General features: G+C 36.9%; 1 protein-coding gene across 5 annotated transcripts in view; it reads right to left on the minus strand.

The window, feature by feature from the left end:
* PTPRN2 (protein tyrosine phosphatase receptor type N2) overlaps nt 1-15,546 on the minus strand; it is a 621,717-nt gene that overhangs the window by 564,149 nt on the left and 42,022 nt on the right. The window contains exon 1 of one of the 5 annotated variants that reach the window (XM_032442982.1): nt 1,228-1,337. The exons of the other annotated variants lie outside the window; for them this stretch is intronic. Within the exon in view, the coding sequence (XP_032298873.1) occupies nt 1,228-1,312 (85 nt within the window). The 5' untranslated portion in view covers nt 1,313-1,337. Of the gene's footprint in view, nt 1-1,227; nt 1,338-15,546 lie in introns of those variants that run through there. 5 annotated transcript variants of the gene reach the window in all.

Here is a 15,546-nt window from a genome sequence, read left to right on the forward strand (position 1 = left end):
CTGAAGAGTGAAGAGGCATTGTCTCCAGTAGGCACTTAATTCAGTTCATGCCTTATGGGATCAAAATTACAGCCTCCCTAAAATAAATTCTCCATATAACTTCAACCAGATGAAGACAACTAGGCTGCACAGGTGGACTAATTCACTTATTTGATTACACCTGTAAATATGCCAAATTACATTCTTTAAGTTCTTCCACTCCAGACAGAAGTATGTTCAAATGCCTCATTGATGCAGTAAAGTGGAAATACAAGTATTTAGCATTGCAGCATCAAAACTACATACAGCTAGCCCCATACATCTTCTCAAGAAAGCAGTTTGAACATTAACTAACATCAAAATCTAGCAACAATCAAGACCTCATAACCTAATAAACTTACCTTTCATTAAAAATTGGCCTTTCCACTAGCAGTCATATGGCCCTATTTATAAAATCCAAGTCTCAGTGGTGACAGAGAAGTCTAGAACAATAACATAGTTGTGGGTTGGTGCACCAGCACCCACAAGAACAAGTGGAATTGTAAGCTTCATCATCAACTCCTCATGTAAGGAAAGCTCACAGGTCTATACCATGTGCCTTGGAACAAAGGAAGAGTTCTTCCCTGACACATGAGAAATTAGCTGTTTAAAAAAAAAAAACAGACAGCTTGACAGTAAGGATTATCCTATTTATAAAGATAAATACGTGTTTTTCATGTTATTATACATAAAGTTCTAATTCCTAGTGACATAACCCATTAGTCTGCAATTCTAGTAGATTATTTCATGTAACAAGAGCACTTTCATTCAATCCACTCACATACACACCTTCTTTAAAACTTATTAGATTTTTAAAGCTTTACAACTGTGTAAAATCAGGGTAGGCAGCTGAGCTATACATTACAGTACTCTTACATGGAATATTTTTTGTTCATTAGGCAAGAAAGTTGATTTTGTAAGGCTTCAATTGTGAAAGAAAGAATTCTATAAAATCCATTAAACAAATAGACTGTGTTGTATTTCCTTCTCCATCCTTTCCTCCCACTTAACCAACTATACTACACACAAGTCATCTAATAGAATTTAAGAAGTCCAAGCACCTTTACAAGCTATGATATATGTAAGCATATTCCTTAGTCTTTCATTATCAAAACTTACCTTGCAATACCAAAATAAGAAAACAAAGAAGAAACAACAACAGCTAATTTTCTCCCATACTTATCAATTAAAAACTAGGGAAACACAAACCTTGTAAATCCTTACTGCTGTTGGGGCTTTTCTCTGTTTCACAGTCTTCACTCAACAACCACATAACCATCCAATAGCTTGTCATTATTGCAGTTCATAGTGACCTTCCCTCACCATAAAATTCTAAACAATGAAAACTCCCTTAACAAAAATATGCTAATGCTCATTAGCACTTTTAATAACCCAGAATCAAAGTTCATTCCACATCCACCTCCTTTCAGGTGCATTTGCTCTCTGGTAAGGAGACCTTGAAGAGTACATTCTGTTCAAAAGTGCTAATGAGTAAAAAGGAAACACCTGGATGTACCAGCACTGGGCATGCCTGATGGGCCTCCTTCAGTCCTTAATGCCACCTGTGAATGTTTTAAATAGATGATTCATGATGGTTTGTTGTTTGTTTGGTTTTTTTTTTTCTTTCCACATAGTTGTTTTAAGAAATGTTCTTTAAGAATTATGGTTTTTTAAAGTACTGAGATCACATAGCAGGGATATTTTGAACTGCAGAAATTCAGATAGCATATAACAATTATGATAATATAAACTGATGGGAAGAAAGAAACATGACTTTCATACAGAAGAGTGAAAGTGAAATGCTCTTCTTGCTGGCGTATGTGAGAGAAAATGTCAGTCTGCTGAAGCTGTAACCCATCCAGCATATCCTCATCTGTCTGCTCTACGTGTACGTCTAACAAGTCTAGGATTACACAAGACTACAAGCAAAGCTGGGGAAAATATACTTTTAGCTCATGATGGGATCCTTTTGTTTTCCCTACTCTGGTTACATAGGCACTACAGGTGCAATGTACTATTCATTACTCACAGCCTGTCAATTGTATGTGAAAATCAGCTGTTTATTCGCTTCAGCTTTACTTCGTTATTCACTTTGATATGAAATTTAGATGTTTCTTAGTTCTCCAAACTTTCTTTTAATCTCCTCCTTCTCTTTTCCTCTTTTTTTTTTTCTCCTCATTCCTTTTTTAAATCTGTTCTGAATTTCTCCATTCTCTTTTCCAAAGTACATTTTCTATCTCCTATCTATTCTCTTCTACTCTCCAAAAAAAACTGTTCCGTTGCTTTTTGTCTCTCTCAACATGTATTAATCAGACACTAACTTTCCTACACTTATTCCTCTCTTCACTCATGCTAATGAACACCCTGTCTTTCACTTCTTTAATATTTTTGATTGCTGGTGAATACTGAATCTCCATTCTGAACCTCTTCCACAGGTGCCCTCTAGCACCTCTTCTAGCACACTTGGGTATTCCTCATTCATCTCCCTCCTTGCTGACGAGGTGCTGAAGAGAGTTCAAGAAATAGGTAGAATTGGTTCCACCATCTCTCTGTGCTCAGGAGTGGAGTAGGTTTACATGTTTTCTTTTGTCATTCTTGGGATCTCGGGATATCTAGAATAGTCCTCATTGAAACAGGCATTTCATGAAGACACTGGAACCTCTGACACTTCATCAACAACTGCTTTAAATCCATTTAATTTTAATCCATCCAATTTTAATCCATTTAATTATGGATTAAAGCAAATCTACTCAAAAATAATATTAAAGATCATTAAATCTAAGTGAAATTTCCTCCCAGGAGACAAGCGTAACTAGTACTGAGTTTTGATCTTCTACATTTATTTTGTCTTATATGTTTTAGGAAGTAACGGGTGCCTAATTTTTTTGTAATAAACTCTTGAGAGCAAAGGTTCTTATAGTTTTCTTTTAATTGTGTGCATGTGTATAAAACACAACAAAGCACCGAATCCAGGCCTTACTGTAATCAAAAATAACAATCAGGATGACACAAGAAATCCCAGCAGTGGTTAACTGGTAGACAGTCTTTTATACAAAAAGTTTCCAAAGTACAGACAGATTTCCCATAAGTGTTAACATATGGTGTCAACACTCCCCTAACTCTGAGTTATTGCTTCTTTCAATCATTCATTATACGCACTGTATATTAAAATATGATCCTAGCCAGAATAATTCTCTATAGAATAAGGAGTTCTCATTCAAAACAAGAAAATGCCAGTACTAAGCTCACAGCCAAGACTTGCTCCTATGGCCTCAATCACAGCTCTTATTAGCACTTCAATTACCCCCTTTATATCATTTGTTTTTCAAAATGCGTGGACTAACACACTATGTATGCAAATGAGAGCAAAAACGCTGTAATGTAGGATACCATTTCTCAGTGCGCAATGGGGCTGCCATGTTCTTTCTGCATTTAGGTGGAAAAAAAATAAAAGTACATGCATCTGGATGATGAGCTATGAGATATGGTTTAGTGGCTTGTGGTAGCAACAGTAATGGGAGGATGCTTGGACTAGATGATCCTGTAGGTCCTTTCCAATTTTGGGATTCTGTGATTCTATGATCTTTTCTTTTGCATATAATTAGCCCTGATCCTGTCCACTATGAAAGAAAGGACTTGTTTTGTGGTGAAAATACTGTTAACTTATCCGATTACTAATGCTGTGATTGCAATGACGTGGGGCTTTTCTGCTGGAAAGCACTGAGGAAAGGTCACTGTTACGAATAATTGAAGATACAATCGGTAATAATAATTCATGAGGGGAAGACACAGGGAAAGGCCAACATTAGAAGAACAGCATTCACATTTTTGCCCAGGGCTCAAAAGAACACAGCATGCCATGGGCTGATACAAAAAAATGGATGTTTTTTTATACCTTTTTTTTTTTTTTTTTTTTTGTTTTTTTCTTTGGACTTTTTATTTTTTTTTTTTTTTTTTGGTCATTTTTTTGTATGGTAAACATTAAAAGAACTTTGTCTCCCCCATGAAAAATCAGTTCCTCAGTGCTACATGTCCCACCTCTGGTTCTGCAGCTCAGATAATTCAGCAAATAGGAAGCAAAGACAGAACACTCCGGGCAAATATAATACTTAGTTTTACTGAATGTTCTCCATTTAAATGATAATTTTAAAAAAGCGGAAATATCCATTCTTGGAGAAGAAATAGTTCACTTAAAAACTAAGATTAAAATGATTACTTGGTCTTTATCCAAGACTTTCACTCATATCCATTAACTGTGACACGAGAGATTAAATATGATTTTGCTCAAATAGCTTGGCCTCAAACAAAATATATTTGCCATGTTGGTAGTCCGTATTGGAAAGAAAGAAATACCTCTACAATATAAAGTGTACAAAATGTTCTTTCAAAATTAGAAATTGTTAATTGAAGTGCTCACAAGCTGTAAAATCTCATAAAAAATCAAGACCAGTACTTTAATAACTGCGATTCAGTTCCACCTGTTAGTTACCAGTTGCTGAATTTCCTCACTGAGCAGTGAGCTATCATCTTTCATCTAACACACACTGAAATCACAGCTCTGAACTAAGCCAAACCTTTTTGTGCTTAGCAAAGAACTTAAGGCCCAAACATCCATTGAACCAAAACAATTTCTACATCAGTGTCTAAATGCACCAATAAGCAATCTGAAATCTTTTGCTGCTATTGCCTGCATGATATTTTTTCCTTGTTTTGAGAAAACTTCCAATATTCACATAACCAATGGAGGAAAATGAGGTACATTTATCATTTTCCTCTAATAATCAACAAAATTTTGTTTTCATTATGTATCAGAAAATCTTAATGCTGTGTTTGGAAAAAAAGATAAGCAGAATTCACAGTTCTGAAGGCCAGTATTTAAGGATGATTCCAGATGTGTCTTTTAATTGACAATGTGATCAATACCTATCACATACAACATTCATTCTCCTATCTCTTCTTACTTACGAAGTCACTCTCCTTTCTGTTCCATCTCTATTCCACAGCTAACCAAATACCAGGGTAAATTATTGTGTGGATGTGGTAAAAAACAGCTTGAGAAGAATGAAAAATGAATGTCATAAATCAGCAGAGCCTGAACAGCAAGGGGATAGTCCACAGTCATTTGTTAGTGGAAAGAAATTCTCATAGACAAAACAGCACGCGTGGGTTTGGGAGCTGTGCTTTACAGATGAGCCTTCAAGCAGGGACATGGGAATGAGACAGTACTCTAAATCTGTTTATTTCTGCATATCCATATTGAAGACTGCTAGACACTGAAAACATCCTCAACTGTTGTTACTGGGAGGGTGTTTGGAAAAACAGCTTCATAACTTTATCGTGCAATTTTGAGTCATTATATAATGTTTATCTGGACTGATGAAAACGCCTATGTTCATCTCATGAAAGATACACTACTGTAAACTTTTAGTAATTTCTTTAATAAAGAGTTTAAGCAGCCCTGAGTAATCTCTATTAAATATTCATGTGTTGGAGAAGCATAATGAAAGTCAGTGTAGAAGCTCATAGTCTCTTAAAGCTCTCAGAGGAAAAAAGAATAATATTAGGTAAAATTCAATGGACTGTGGCACCAAGATTTATCTATATAGTTTATCCTGGGACTTAGAATTGCAAACAAAGCTGAAGCACCCTCTATTCGGGGACAGTTATAAGAAATAAGTCACACAAGGATACTGGTAGCACACCAAGTTCAAAAGTACTTAGTGAAGAAGCCTTAAACTTTTCTCTTTTCACAGAAAAATGCAAGAATGTCATAAATATTTCTGTAGTAGAAATGCCTGTACATTTTCCAAGAACTAAGGTGTTCCAATCAATACAAATTATCTTTTGACATACAATCAATGAGCAGCATCACGGTGCTTTGTTCGAGTCCTGATGGACTTACATGGAACTGCATATCTGGGCATCGCTGCAATCTTATCAGAGACTGATATTAAGAAACAGTATTTTATTAAGCTGATAAAGAATAAAATCTATCCCATATTGATTCAAAACTCATTCCAGGCAGTAGTTTGAATTCATTACATGGTAAGATTGAACATTTCTACTTACTTCTGTGAAATTGCACTGACTTCAAAGAAATTCTGGCTCTGAGAGTGAATGGTCCTGATTTTGACTGGTAATTGTGCTCTAATTACTTCTGAATCACTCTGATGTATATGAGGTTGACATTAGAACCAGCTGTCCCAGAACACATTCTACTCTTGTCTCTGAGAAATAGCTCTGCCCACCCTGTGATACCAGGAAGATGGTTTTTTTTTTCCCCAGGGTAACTATTGAGAGGCAGAAATTTTATTAACATTATGTCAGAGAACTAGTAAAGAAAAGGACTTACAGAAATTACATTAAAGCAATTTGGGGAGGAAGCCAAGAAAATTAGAGACAGTTCTGTAAAACAAATAATCTGATACGTGTTGAGCAGCACAAGAATTCATATTTCTGATTCCTTCCTAAAAAGTAGACAGAAGACATTTTTTCTCTCTCTAGAAAAAAACAAGGGAAAAAAAAAATTAGAAGACTAAGCTTTCCAAATGTTTGAAGTGCGTCTAGCTACTGAACTCCTTTTAATGATGAAAAAACACTGCACTTGAAAAAAGTCAGGAAGAAAAACTCTCAAGTTTGCATCCAGGAGTGTCTGTAGGTGCCTTCAACTTCAAGAGTAGCCAAAGGTCACTACTATATCATAACCATACAGTTACCTACTCTTATTGACTTAACATCTAATGCCTATTGATCCTGGCAGAACTGATGTGTCAGAGCAGGTTGGAGAATCAAGGAGCAACTGCCTACTTTTAATTTTCTTTTATGTATATATTTTGTTATTTTTCCCTCTGCAAATAAGAATCTCTGAAGTGTCTGTGTGAAATCTGTTCAGTTGGAGGAACACAGAGCTTTTATATAACAAATGAGAAAAGGATGTTAACAGTTGATGATGCACATCCCTTAATATAAAGAGGGCACATTAAGCTACTTTTAAGCCAGGCCTACTAGCAAGACTGCAAAACTAGGATCCAGCAGGCTGGAATCCAAGTCTTGGTCTTATTTTTTGCTGCTGGTCTGAGCAAATCATTTTACTGCAGCTTTCCTCCTGTAGTTTATCTATTCTTATCGTGTTAGATCATGTTTGCAAGTGGTTGGTAGAGTGGAGACCTGCTGAAGTTTGGGATGCTATCAATCACTTTAGTACAAATATTAAACTTTTTACAACTTTATTTAACTTATTTCCACACCACAGAAGTGTTTTCAGCTTTAGAAAGAAAGCATCTGCATAAAGTTTCCAGGAAGTATTTGGAACAATGCAAACAAGCAAAGCTGAAGAGGACATTTTTAGCGGTAATTTAAGAAAAGCCAGTGCCTTCCACCTCTCTCAAAAATGCAAGGATTTCCACAGAAACTGAAAAATATATCCTTGACAGCCACTGAATTCAGTAGTATGCAAGCTTTTGATTCTTTTTCCATGGCGAGTATTGAAGGTAGGAGGATAAATATCTCTGGGACAAGAATTCTCATTCTTAGCATAAAGGAGCAGAGGAGGAGACAGCCAAGCAGACCTCAACACTTCAGGTGCAAGCTGTACATATCTCTATTTGGCTTTGGGAGAATCAGCTGTCATTTTGTGTTGGCTTGATATATATACACTTATTAGAAAGTGATTGTTCCTCGAGCCTCAGCTTGTGTTGATCCTTTCTACTTTAATTTTGAGTTAAGAACATGTCTGATTTTAATGGAAGGCAAAATAAAACATATAAATACATACAGAAAGGAAAAAAAAAATAGATTTGAATTCTAAATCCATCCACCATCATGTTCCTTGTGAATGATCAGCAGTCAGCATGATTATATACATTTGCTATTTATAAGGCCTGTACAGTGCATGTTACATAAAGCACAAGGAAGTTCTGGTGCCATGATCCAACAGATCACAGTTCACTTTGGAGAACAGGTTAACGTCAGTCTCAGATGGTTTTCCTTTTCCCATCTAGTCTTAAGCTGAAGACTGAAGCTGAGTATATTAGTGTCTCTCAAAGTCTCCGAAGCAAATTTGCCAAAGACAAATTCCACACAGGAAGAAGTATATCCCACTAGAATTCCTACTTCGCTGAATTTCTACACATCTCACTGTGACAGCTTGACATCATTACAGCTTCTTCCATGACCATTCCTATGCTATCATGGATGTTCCTTTTTTTCTTGAGAGTTACGAGGCAGAAAGCAAATAGTAGAAAAGAGAGGGGAACAGAGATTTTCACGTCAATATTTACCAATGAAAAGCTACCTCCCTGCTTTCTCTGCTACTCTACCAAACTTGAAGAGCTGTCTCTGCTTGCTGCTCCAGCCTCTCACTAGTAATGACAGTCAGCCCAAAGTCTGCACAATAGGACGCAATGTGGCAGATTAACTTCATGGCAGAAACACTGGAGAGAGACCACGGTTTGACAGAGGAGATGGTACGCATTTCACTAAGCCATAAGAATAGGAATGTAGGAGAAAAGAAGAACTAGGAGGAAAGAATTGGAGAAAGTGAAGGAAAATGACCTTCACATATATGTGTGCAAAGCATAATGAGTTTAAAACAATAAAAAGTCTGAAGTCCAGAGATTAGCCAGCAGCAGAGATAAGAACAGCTTCAAGCTTTCTGCCAGCATGTTGCACTGACTCTGTAGTAGTGCTACCTTCAGATTTCAGTATGGTAGAAGGGGACTCATTTCCTGCAGACATCCTGAGAGCAGAAATTGGTTTCCAGGAACTCCATTGATAGTTCACAAGCCCATTCCAAGCTTTCATTTATTCAAGAATGGAATTTTAAAATTACAAATTTCTTAGTGAGAATACTTCACAAAATTAAAGTCATGAGTCTTCAGTCTATATCTGACTGTAAGATGACTGGTATTTGCATAATTTTGTGAGACATGTTATTCAGTGAGGCTTAGAATCAGTCTGGCACCTCATATGTGAGCCTTCTTAAGAATTCTTAAATTATTTTAATGAACCAGTATTATTCAAAACAATTTTTTTTCCCTTCAGGATTTGAACCTTAGCCAAAACAATAAACCACAGTCTCTATGTGTGTGCTTGGAGACTTTCTCTTTGATGAATACCTTAAAAATATGGTCTTGTGTTGTTTCTGAACTTAATACTCTGCAGACAGCAAATATCAATGTGTACAATGTTCTGTACACCAATGTAATGATTGCAAAAAAACCTTATTATAAGAGGAAAGGAAGAGAAGATGAAAGGGAGAAAGAAAAAACAGAGAGAGAATGGGGAAAAAAGAGAAAGAAAGAAGGCAATCAGTGACCTTTATCCCTGCTCTACAAAGCATAAATCATGCAGTAGAAGTACAGGCACAGTGTTTAAAAAAATAATAATATAGTACAAATAATGTATTTTAGTGCCACTTCATTTGAGGTGTTCTTTCAACAAACATGAGACTGCAATGAGAATGTCTGAACGTTGTCAGCTCTCAGGCTGCTTCACAGAAGTTATGCCAAAAAATGCAAATCATGGCAGCGTAGTCTGTTATCATACATGAGTTTGCACAAGGACAAAATACACTGCAGCTTCTCTCCATTTAGCTCTGCTGATAACAATGCTTAACTATCTAATTCACATCAAGCGCTTGCATTTTCAAGGAGCTGCCTTCACCTTCCTTCACACAGCAGCTGAGTATCCAGTCAAGGACCAGAACAACAAGCAGTGCAGCTACACTCCTTTTGCTTTTGTGCAATTTCCTGGAACTGTTTCACTGAGGAATACGCAGAAAAAAAATAATAATACATGGATTTCACAGAATATGAGCTGTGTTGTTACTGCTGTGGAAAAACATGCCCCAGCAGGCTTAGAAGTTTGGTTCAGGATAACATCAGGATTTTTACAGCTGAAAGGTTTTGTCTAATAATTCAACATCCCTTTAGCTATTAATTAAATATCGGAACAACTAAAATGTATTTTGCATCACTTTCTTTGTTATCACCACAGATATTTTTAACGATTTCACACAGCTAAAGATGTGAAATTTGGGAGCATAGGTTAAAGGATAAAGCATTCCTCAGAGAAACATAAAATAATACAAGTATAAAGGTTGGAAAAGAACACCAAGTTCAACTAGTCCAGTCAGCAACCCAACACCAACAAAACACCAAACCATGTCTCTAAAGTGTGGAAAAATATGGCCAAGTCTGCTGGGATGTGCCATCAGGGTAACCCAGCTCTTCTTTCTCATAGGGTTAACACAGTGTGAGGATGGAGGAGGGCAGCTCCTGGTTGTGAACAGACCCACATCCTCCCTCACTCCCAGAAAATCCTTACATTCCCCACTCTCAGAAGCTTTGTTGACAAATGACAATTTAATGACACGCAATATCCATATTTCTGGGTTAAAGGTAGAGCACACATATAATCACTACACATTTACTCTTGCTTTCCATTCTCATGTTTTGCTTACAAGGAGAGATTAAAGTGTTTGCACATCATAAGTTTGAGGGGAAAGTAAAAGAACATATAACCACAAGGTTCTGGATCCTTTTGTCACTGCAGAGCTCTTAAGCTTTTTTGCACTGTGAATGCAACCTTTCTAGGGGCACGATTCCTTTGTTACTGCTTTCTGATCAATCTTTACCTCCTCTCCTTACCTGGCAGCCTATACAGTTCATCAACATGGACAGGGCAGTATATTTAGGCCTCAGATTATCCACTCAGCTACTTTCCTATCCAGATGTATCAACCTGAAGAAAGCTGACAGGAAGGAACAACTTACTAGTTCATTACTTCATAAAACACTTTTATGTAATTTTTAATAAAATACCATACGAGATTTAAGGTGACTCACAAACATCTAAAAATAAGGAAGTTATTTTCAGCCTGTGTTTTTTCCTTTACGATGAAGGGAGACTAAGACTACTCTGCTTCTGTTTCTTGTTATTTTCTGCCTCGTTTCTACCCTCCCTTTTTGTAAGAATAATCACGTACATTATGCTTTTCTTGAGAAGCTCCTGACTGAGTGCCACCTGTATCAGCAGGAGGCAGGCAGATGAAAAGCACTAACCACATAGTTGCAATTACGTATCAAAGATGACTGCTAATCTCCATAATTGCTAGTGTTAGTTTTCCCATTTTCAGCTAGTTCCATCCAGTTTGACAAAACAAAGTTAATGACTGTCTTTGAAGACTACCAGAATATATCTGTATTACAGATATACAAACATGCATATTAGATTAACCCATATGTATATATTATATTTAGAAATTCCTTTTTCTCCCTAATTCTTATGCTGAAATAGGGATGAAATTTCATGATGCAAAGACCTGAATCATCAAGGACTGAAAAAGGAGGCAATGCGCAATGTGTTCACCTATTTCATGAGGCTTCCAGAGAAATGTTCTTTCTGCATTACACAGGAGAATCTTCAACCAAACCAGGAACAGAAAAGTTTCCTACATTTTGCTTCAGTCTCACAGAAGGCCTTCTGCTATTTATAAGTAAAACTGTGAATTGGAAAGAACTTCACGCTTTTGCCTGTTGCTATTATGGTTAAGATGCAGGGCTAACGCAAGAGAAAATAGTCCCACTTTGGCTCTTAAAGCAAAAGGTAGGAAATAGCTAAATAATTTTGTGTTGCATGTGTATCCACCCCCCTGAATACCTGAAATTGTTCAATATTCCTAGAAAATAAAGACTAAAACGTGAAGATTTTTCTTGCAGATGTAAGGAGCTGCAGTCATCATGCCAGGTCACTGGCACAAACTGAAAGACAAGCTTGTGTGATTAAAACAAACCTAATGGGTTTATTTTTAAATACAGGCATTTCATAATGAATATTCAGCAAGACAGCTGCAGCCCAAAATCATCCACTGAACATAGGCTGGAATGTTTTCAAATAATCTTTGAATAAATGTAAAAATCCAGAATATTCCTCACAGGTCTGTCTCCAGCCTACGCACTGGGGATTTTTTTTGTCATTTATTAGGTCTGTGTACATGTTCTGTATACCTAAACACCACTTAGAAGGTTCAGAAAGCTAACAAAGCAGTGCCTCTGTAAGCACAAAGATTTTTCATTCTGGAAGTGTTGATCTGTGAACTTAAAAATGTTTGACCATGGATGCAAGACAATGATTTAGAAGCTTGGCTATTTCTCCTTTCAACTATATGGGAAGATACAAACCCATCTCTTACTTCTGCAGTTAGTACTGGAGCTGAAATTCACTTACAGGGTCTATCCTACATCATGGTGGTTGCTTACTTACAGAACAGTAGTGTAAAGGAAATGAACACTTCAATCTTCCTTGCATCACCACTTAATCAGTGCAAAATTGTGGAGTTATAAATTAGTCTGCAGGGAAGACTGCCATCATACAGACATATATATACACACATATGTATACAGAAAAGAGATCAAATAAGCAGGTCATAACTCATCTTCAAACCTTCATAGACATTTATAATGAGGCGCTGATATTCAGTATTTCTCTACATTTCTAAACTTGCTAAAACTGTATGCAGACAATGACATCTTTCCACCTTAAAATTAGGGACAAGCTCTCCAGATTTATATTACTGATTGAAGCCTAAAATTTTGTTTCTGGACACAGTCAATGGATATGATACAACAGCACAGAGCACGCTTTTAAACAATCATCTACGTTGGTGGAAATCAAGCAACGTTTCATACATGCAGATTTAGTTATCATTGCATTATACATTCAGTTCAGAACAAGGAGCTCTAATACTGTGAAACACAGAAAGTAGGCATGAATAGAGATTCTACTTTTCCAAAACCATCTTAGTTCAGAGGTTAATTTTTAGCTGGCAAGTGAGAGGTTCATTCTCTATTTCAGTATTCCACTGCATCCGAATCCTTGAATGATTCTTACAGAACAAGTGAGAGTGAGCAAAAACTGTGAGGCCATCTTAAGTCTATTTCAAGTACTGTAGGAATTTGTGAGCACTGCATTTTTCAACTTATATGAAAATACAGCAGGATAGCTTTATGGATTGTACAGCTTCATGCTGACAAGAAAAGGCTAGAAAGGATCTGGATGTCTCATGCAGTCCAAAAGATGAAAGGAACACTATCAGCAGGTTACTTTCTGCAGGAAGGCAACAGTCTTAATGGAGAACAGCAGTGAAGGAGCCCTCCATGACTAGCCACAGCAGCTGGAATCTAAGCACAGAGACACAGCGAAAGCATCCAAGCTCATTTGCCCAGTTCACAAAGAAAGACTACACAGGATCTCGGTTGTATTTCACTGTAGTAGGCTGGCTCACATGGGGCAATATCTTGAACACTGGTTATGACTAATTTATGGTGACTGACTGGAGCAGTTTCATTTTTAATGGAAATTATTCTAATCCAGGAGAAATAATAAGAACTGAAAAACATACATTCCTGCTATGTGACCCAGTTTGAGCTTATCTAATATATGCTATTCCTGCACCGTGAACTTTCTGCTCGTGTTTTGTTTCCGTTCTTCTCGGTATAAGGCAGCACTGCCAACCATTTTGTGTACTCTGAGGGTTCTCTTCTATCTCCTTAGTTCAGCAGAAGGAAACCCATGAGACAGAATAAGCAATGTTTTCCTTCCCCTTTTATGACAGCAGACGTTCAGTGGACTGAGGTGGCACTGATAGCCCAATAAAATCACCAGCGTGCAACTTAATGCTTCCCATAGCAGAGTGCAAATTTAAGTTTTGCATCAGGGGAGCTGTGTCCAGACCTGGACTCTGGTTCCTAAAATGGGAAGTGGCAGATGTTCAGAAAGAGAGCTTCAAAAATACTACTCAGTTTAAAAACGTTGATAGAGTTATAGGCGATGCCTGGACCATGAGGCTTGAGAAGCACCAATTCTCCATCCCATCTCATTTATTCTTTGGGTTTCTTCAAAGCCCCCATGACAAGCAGGTAAACAAATATTATCTCCTTTATATTGTGGAAGAAAATGTATTATATCATGTGTGCCAGATGCCATGAAAAACAAGCTCTGAGAAGTAAGCTATTAACAGTCTTAGCAGTGGTCTATGTGCCACTTGTGCATCTCTTTTTGCCTTAAAGATCTAACAGCCTTGACAGATGGCATAAAACAGTCCAGTCGAAAGGAAATCAAGTTTCTAGCCTGATATCCTGTAAAGTTATTTTAAATATAGGCATGAGCAACTGTTTTTTTCTATATCACTGCATTCCTCTGTATTAGTGCATTAGGTCTTCTGTTTGTTCATATCTGACACAACGTTGTTAGACCAAAAAGCTTCCCTGACTTCCTCTTGCCTTCTGAGTACCTCACTTTCCTACATAACAGATTTAAACACTTTTTAAAGCCATCCGTGGAAGAGAGATTACTTTACAGAACACAAAGTAATGTTCCATGTTCATTACAGTCGAACTGGACCTTCAGCAAAGTGAAGTTAATAGCATTTTTCTGTTCTTCAGTCCTAAAATAAGTTGTAAGAGACTTTAATGAAAAAGACTCAAATTCTTGAATTCAGGCTAGACTTGAAACCAGTTTTAATATATTTCATTACTCTGCCTTTAAGCAGCAATTTATGCTTTACATAAAGTCAGGCATAGACTGCTGGGATCTGAAAACCTAGGAGATACAAGGATGATGAGGTATTTTGTGTTTATTTAAGGAGACTTCTGCAAACATGCATAGATCATATGTAACTAGCAGTGCTTTTCATGCTAATGAAATTACTTCCTTTACACACTGAGCAATATTATCAACTTGAGTATTTTAAGAAAAAAATTTTATTTCATTTATGGAAGCAGTAGTGTATATCCAAAGGAAAACACAAATGCTAATGTTCATATATTAAAGTTTTACTGTTCTTTCAACAATTGTAAAATGTCTGACTTTTTCTTTCCACTGGCCAAGTGCATCTAATTAAGATATTTGAGAGTTGTTACTGGTTTCACGAGCTCATAAATCTCTTGGGAAGAACAAAACTTGGACAATTTAAGACCTAGAGATTAACGTTTTGGAAATATATCTGCATGTGATAAAAAGGGGAAAGAACAAAAAGTTTATGTACTTTGTATAACCTGTGCCACCTGCTCTCCTATAAAAGTGCTCTGAATTGCTCTACAAGCTTTATGTGAGCAGAATTTTTTCAGTACACCTGAGTATTAACTGGTAATGTGAGTCTAGGTCTAAAGCGTAACAAGTAACTTTTATATGTGTGCAGTACAGGTATGTCACTCTTTGGAAAGACAATCTGTTCTACAGAAGAGCGCAGTGCACCTAACTGTGTAGTAGTACCAAAAAGAATGCCACAGGGTATGATCGTTTCCTGCAGTTCCTGGTATTCAGCTTCCCACATGACACTGACTGACGACTGTAACAGTGAATCACAGGAATAACTGTAATTCACATACAGATTTAGATAAAAACATCATTATCAGAATGCATGTCTCCAGCTGGGCAACAAAATTACTGGTGTATGCCACACATGTACATTTCCTCAATAGAGTTCAGGGTAGCAAAGGAAACAGAAAATCCAAAAAGAACTGAAAAT

The sequence above is a fragment of the Coturnix japonica genome, chromosome 2 (genome assembly GCF_001577835.2).
Source record: "Coturnix japonica isolate 7356 chromosome 2, Coturnix japonica 2.1, whole genome shotgun sequence".
NCBI classification, from domain to species: domain Eukaryota; kingdom Metazoa; phylum Chordata; class Aves; order Galliformes; family Phasianidae; genus Coturnix; species Coturnix japonica.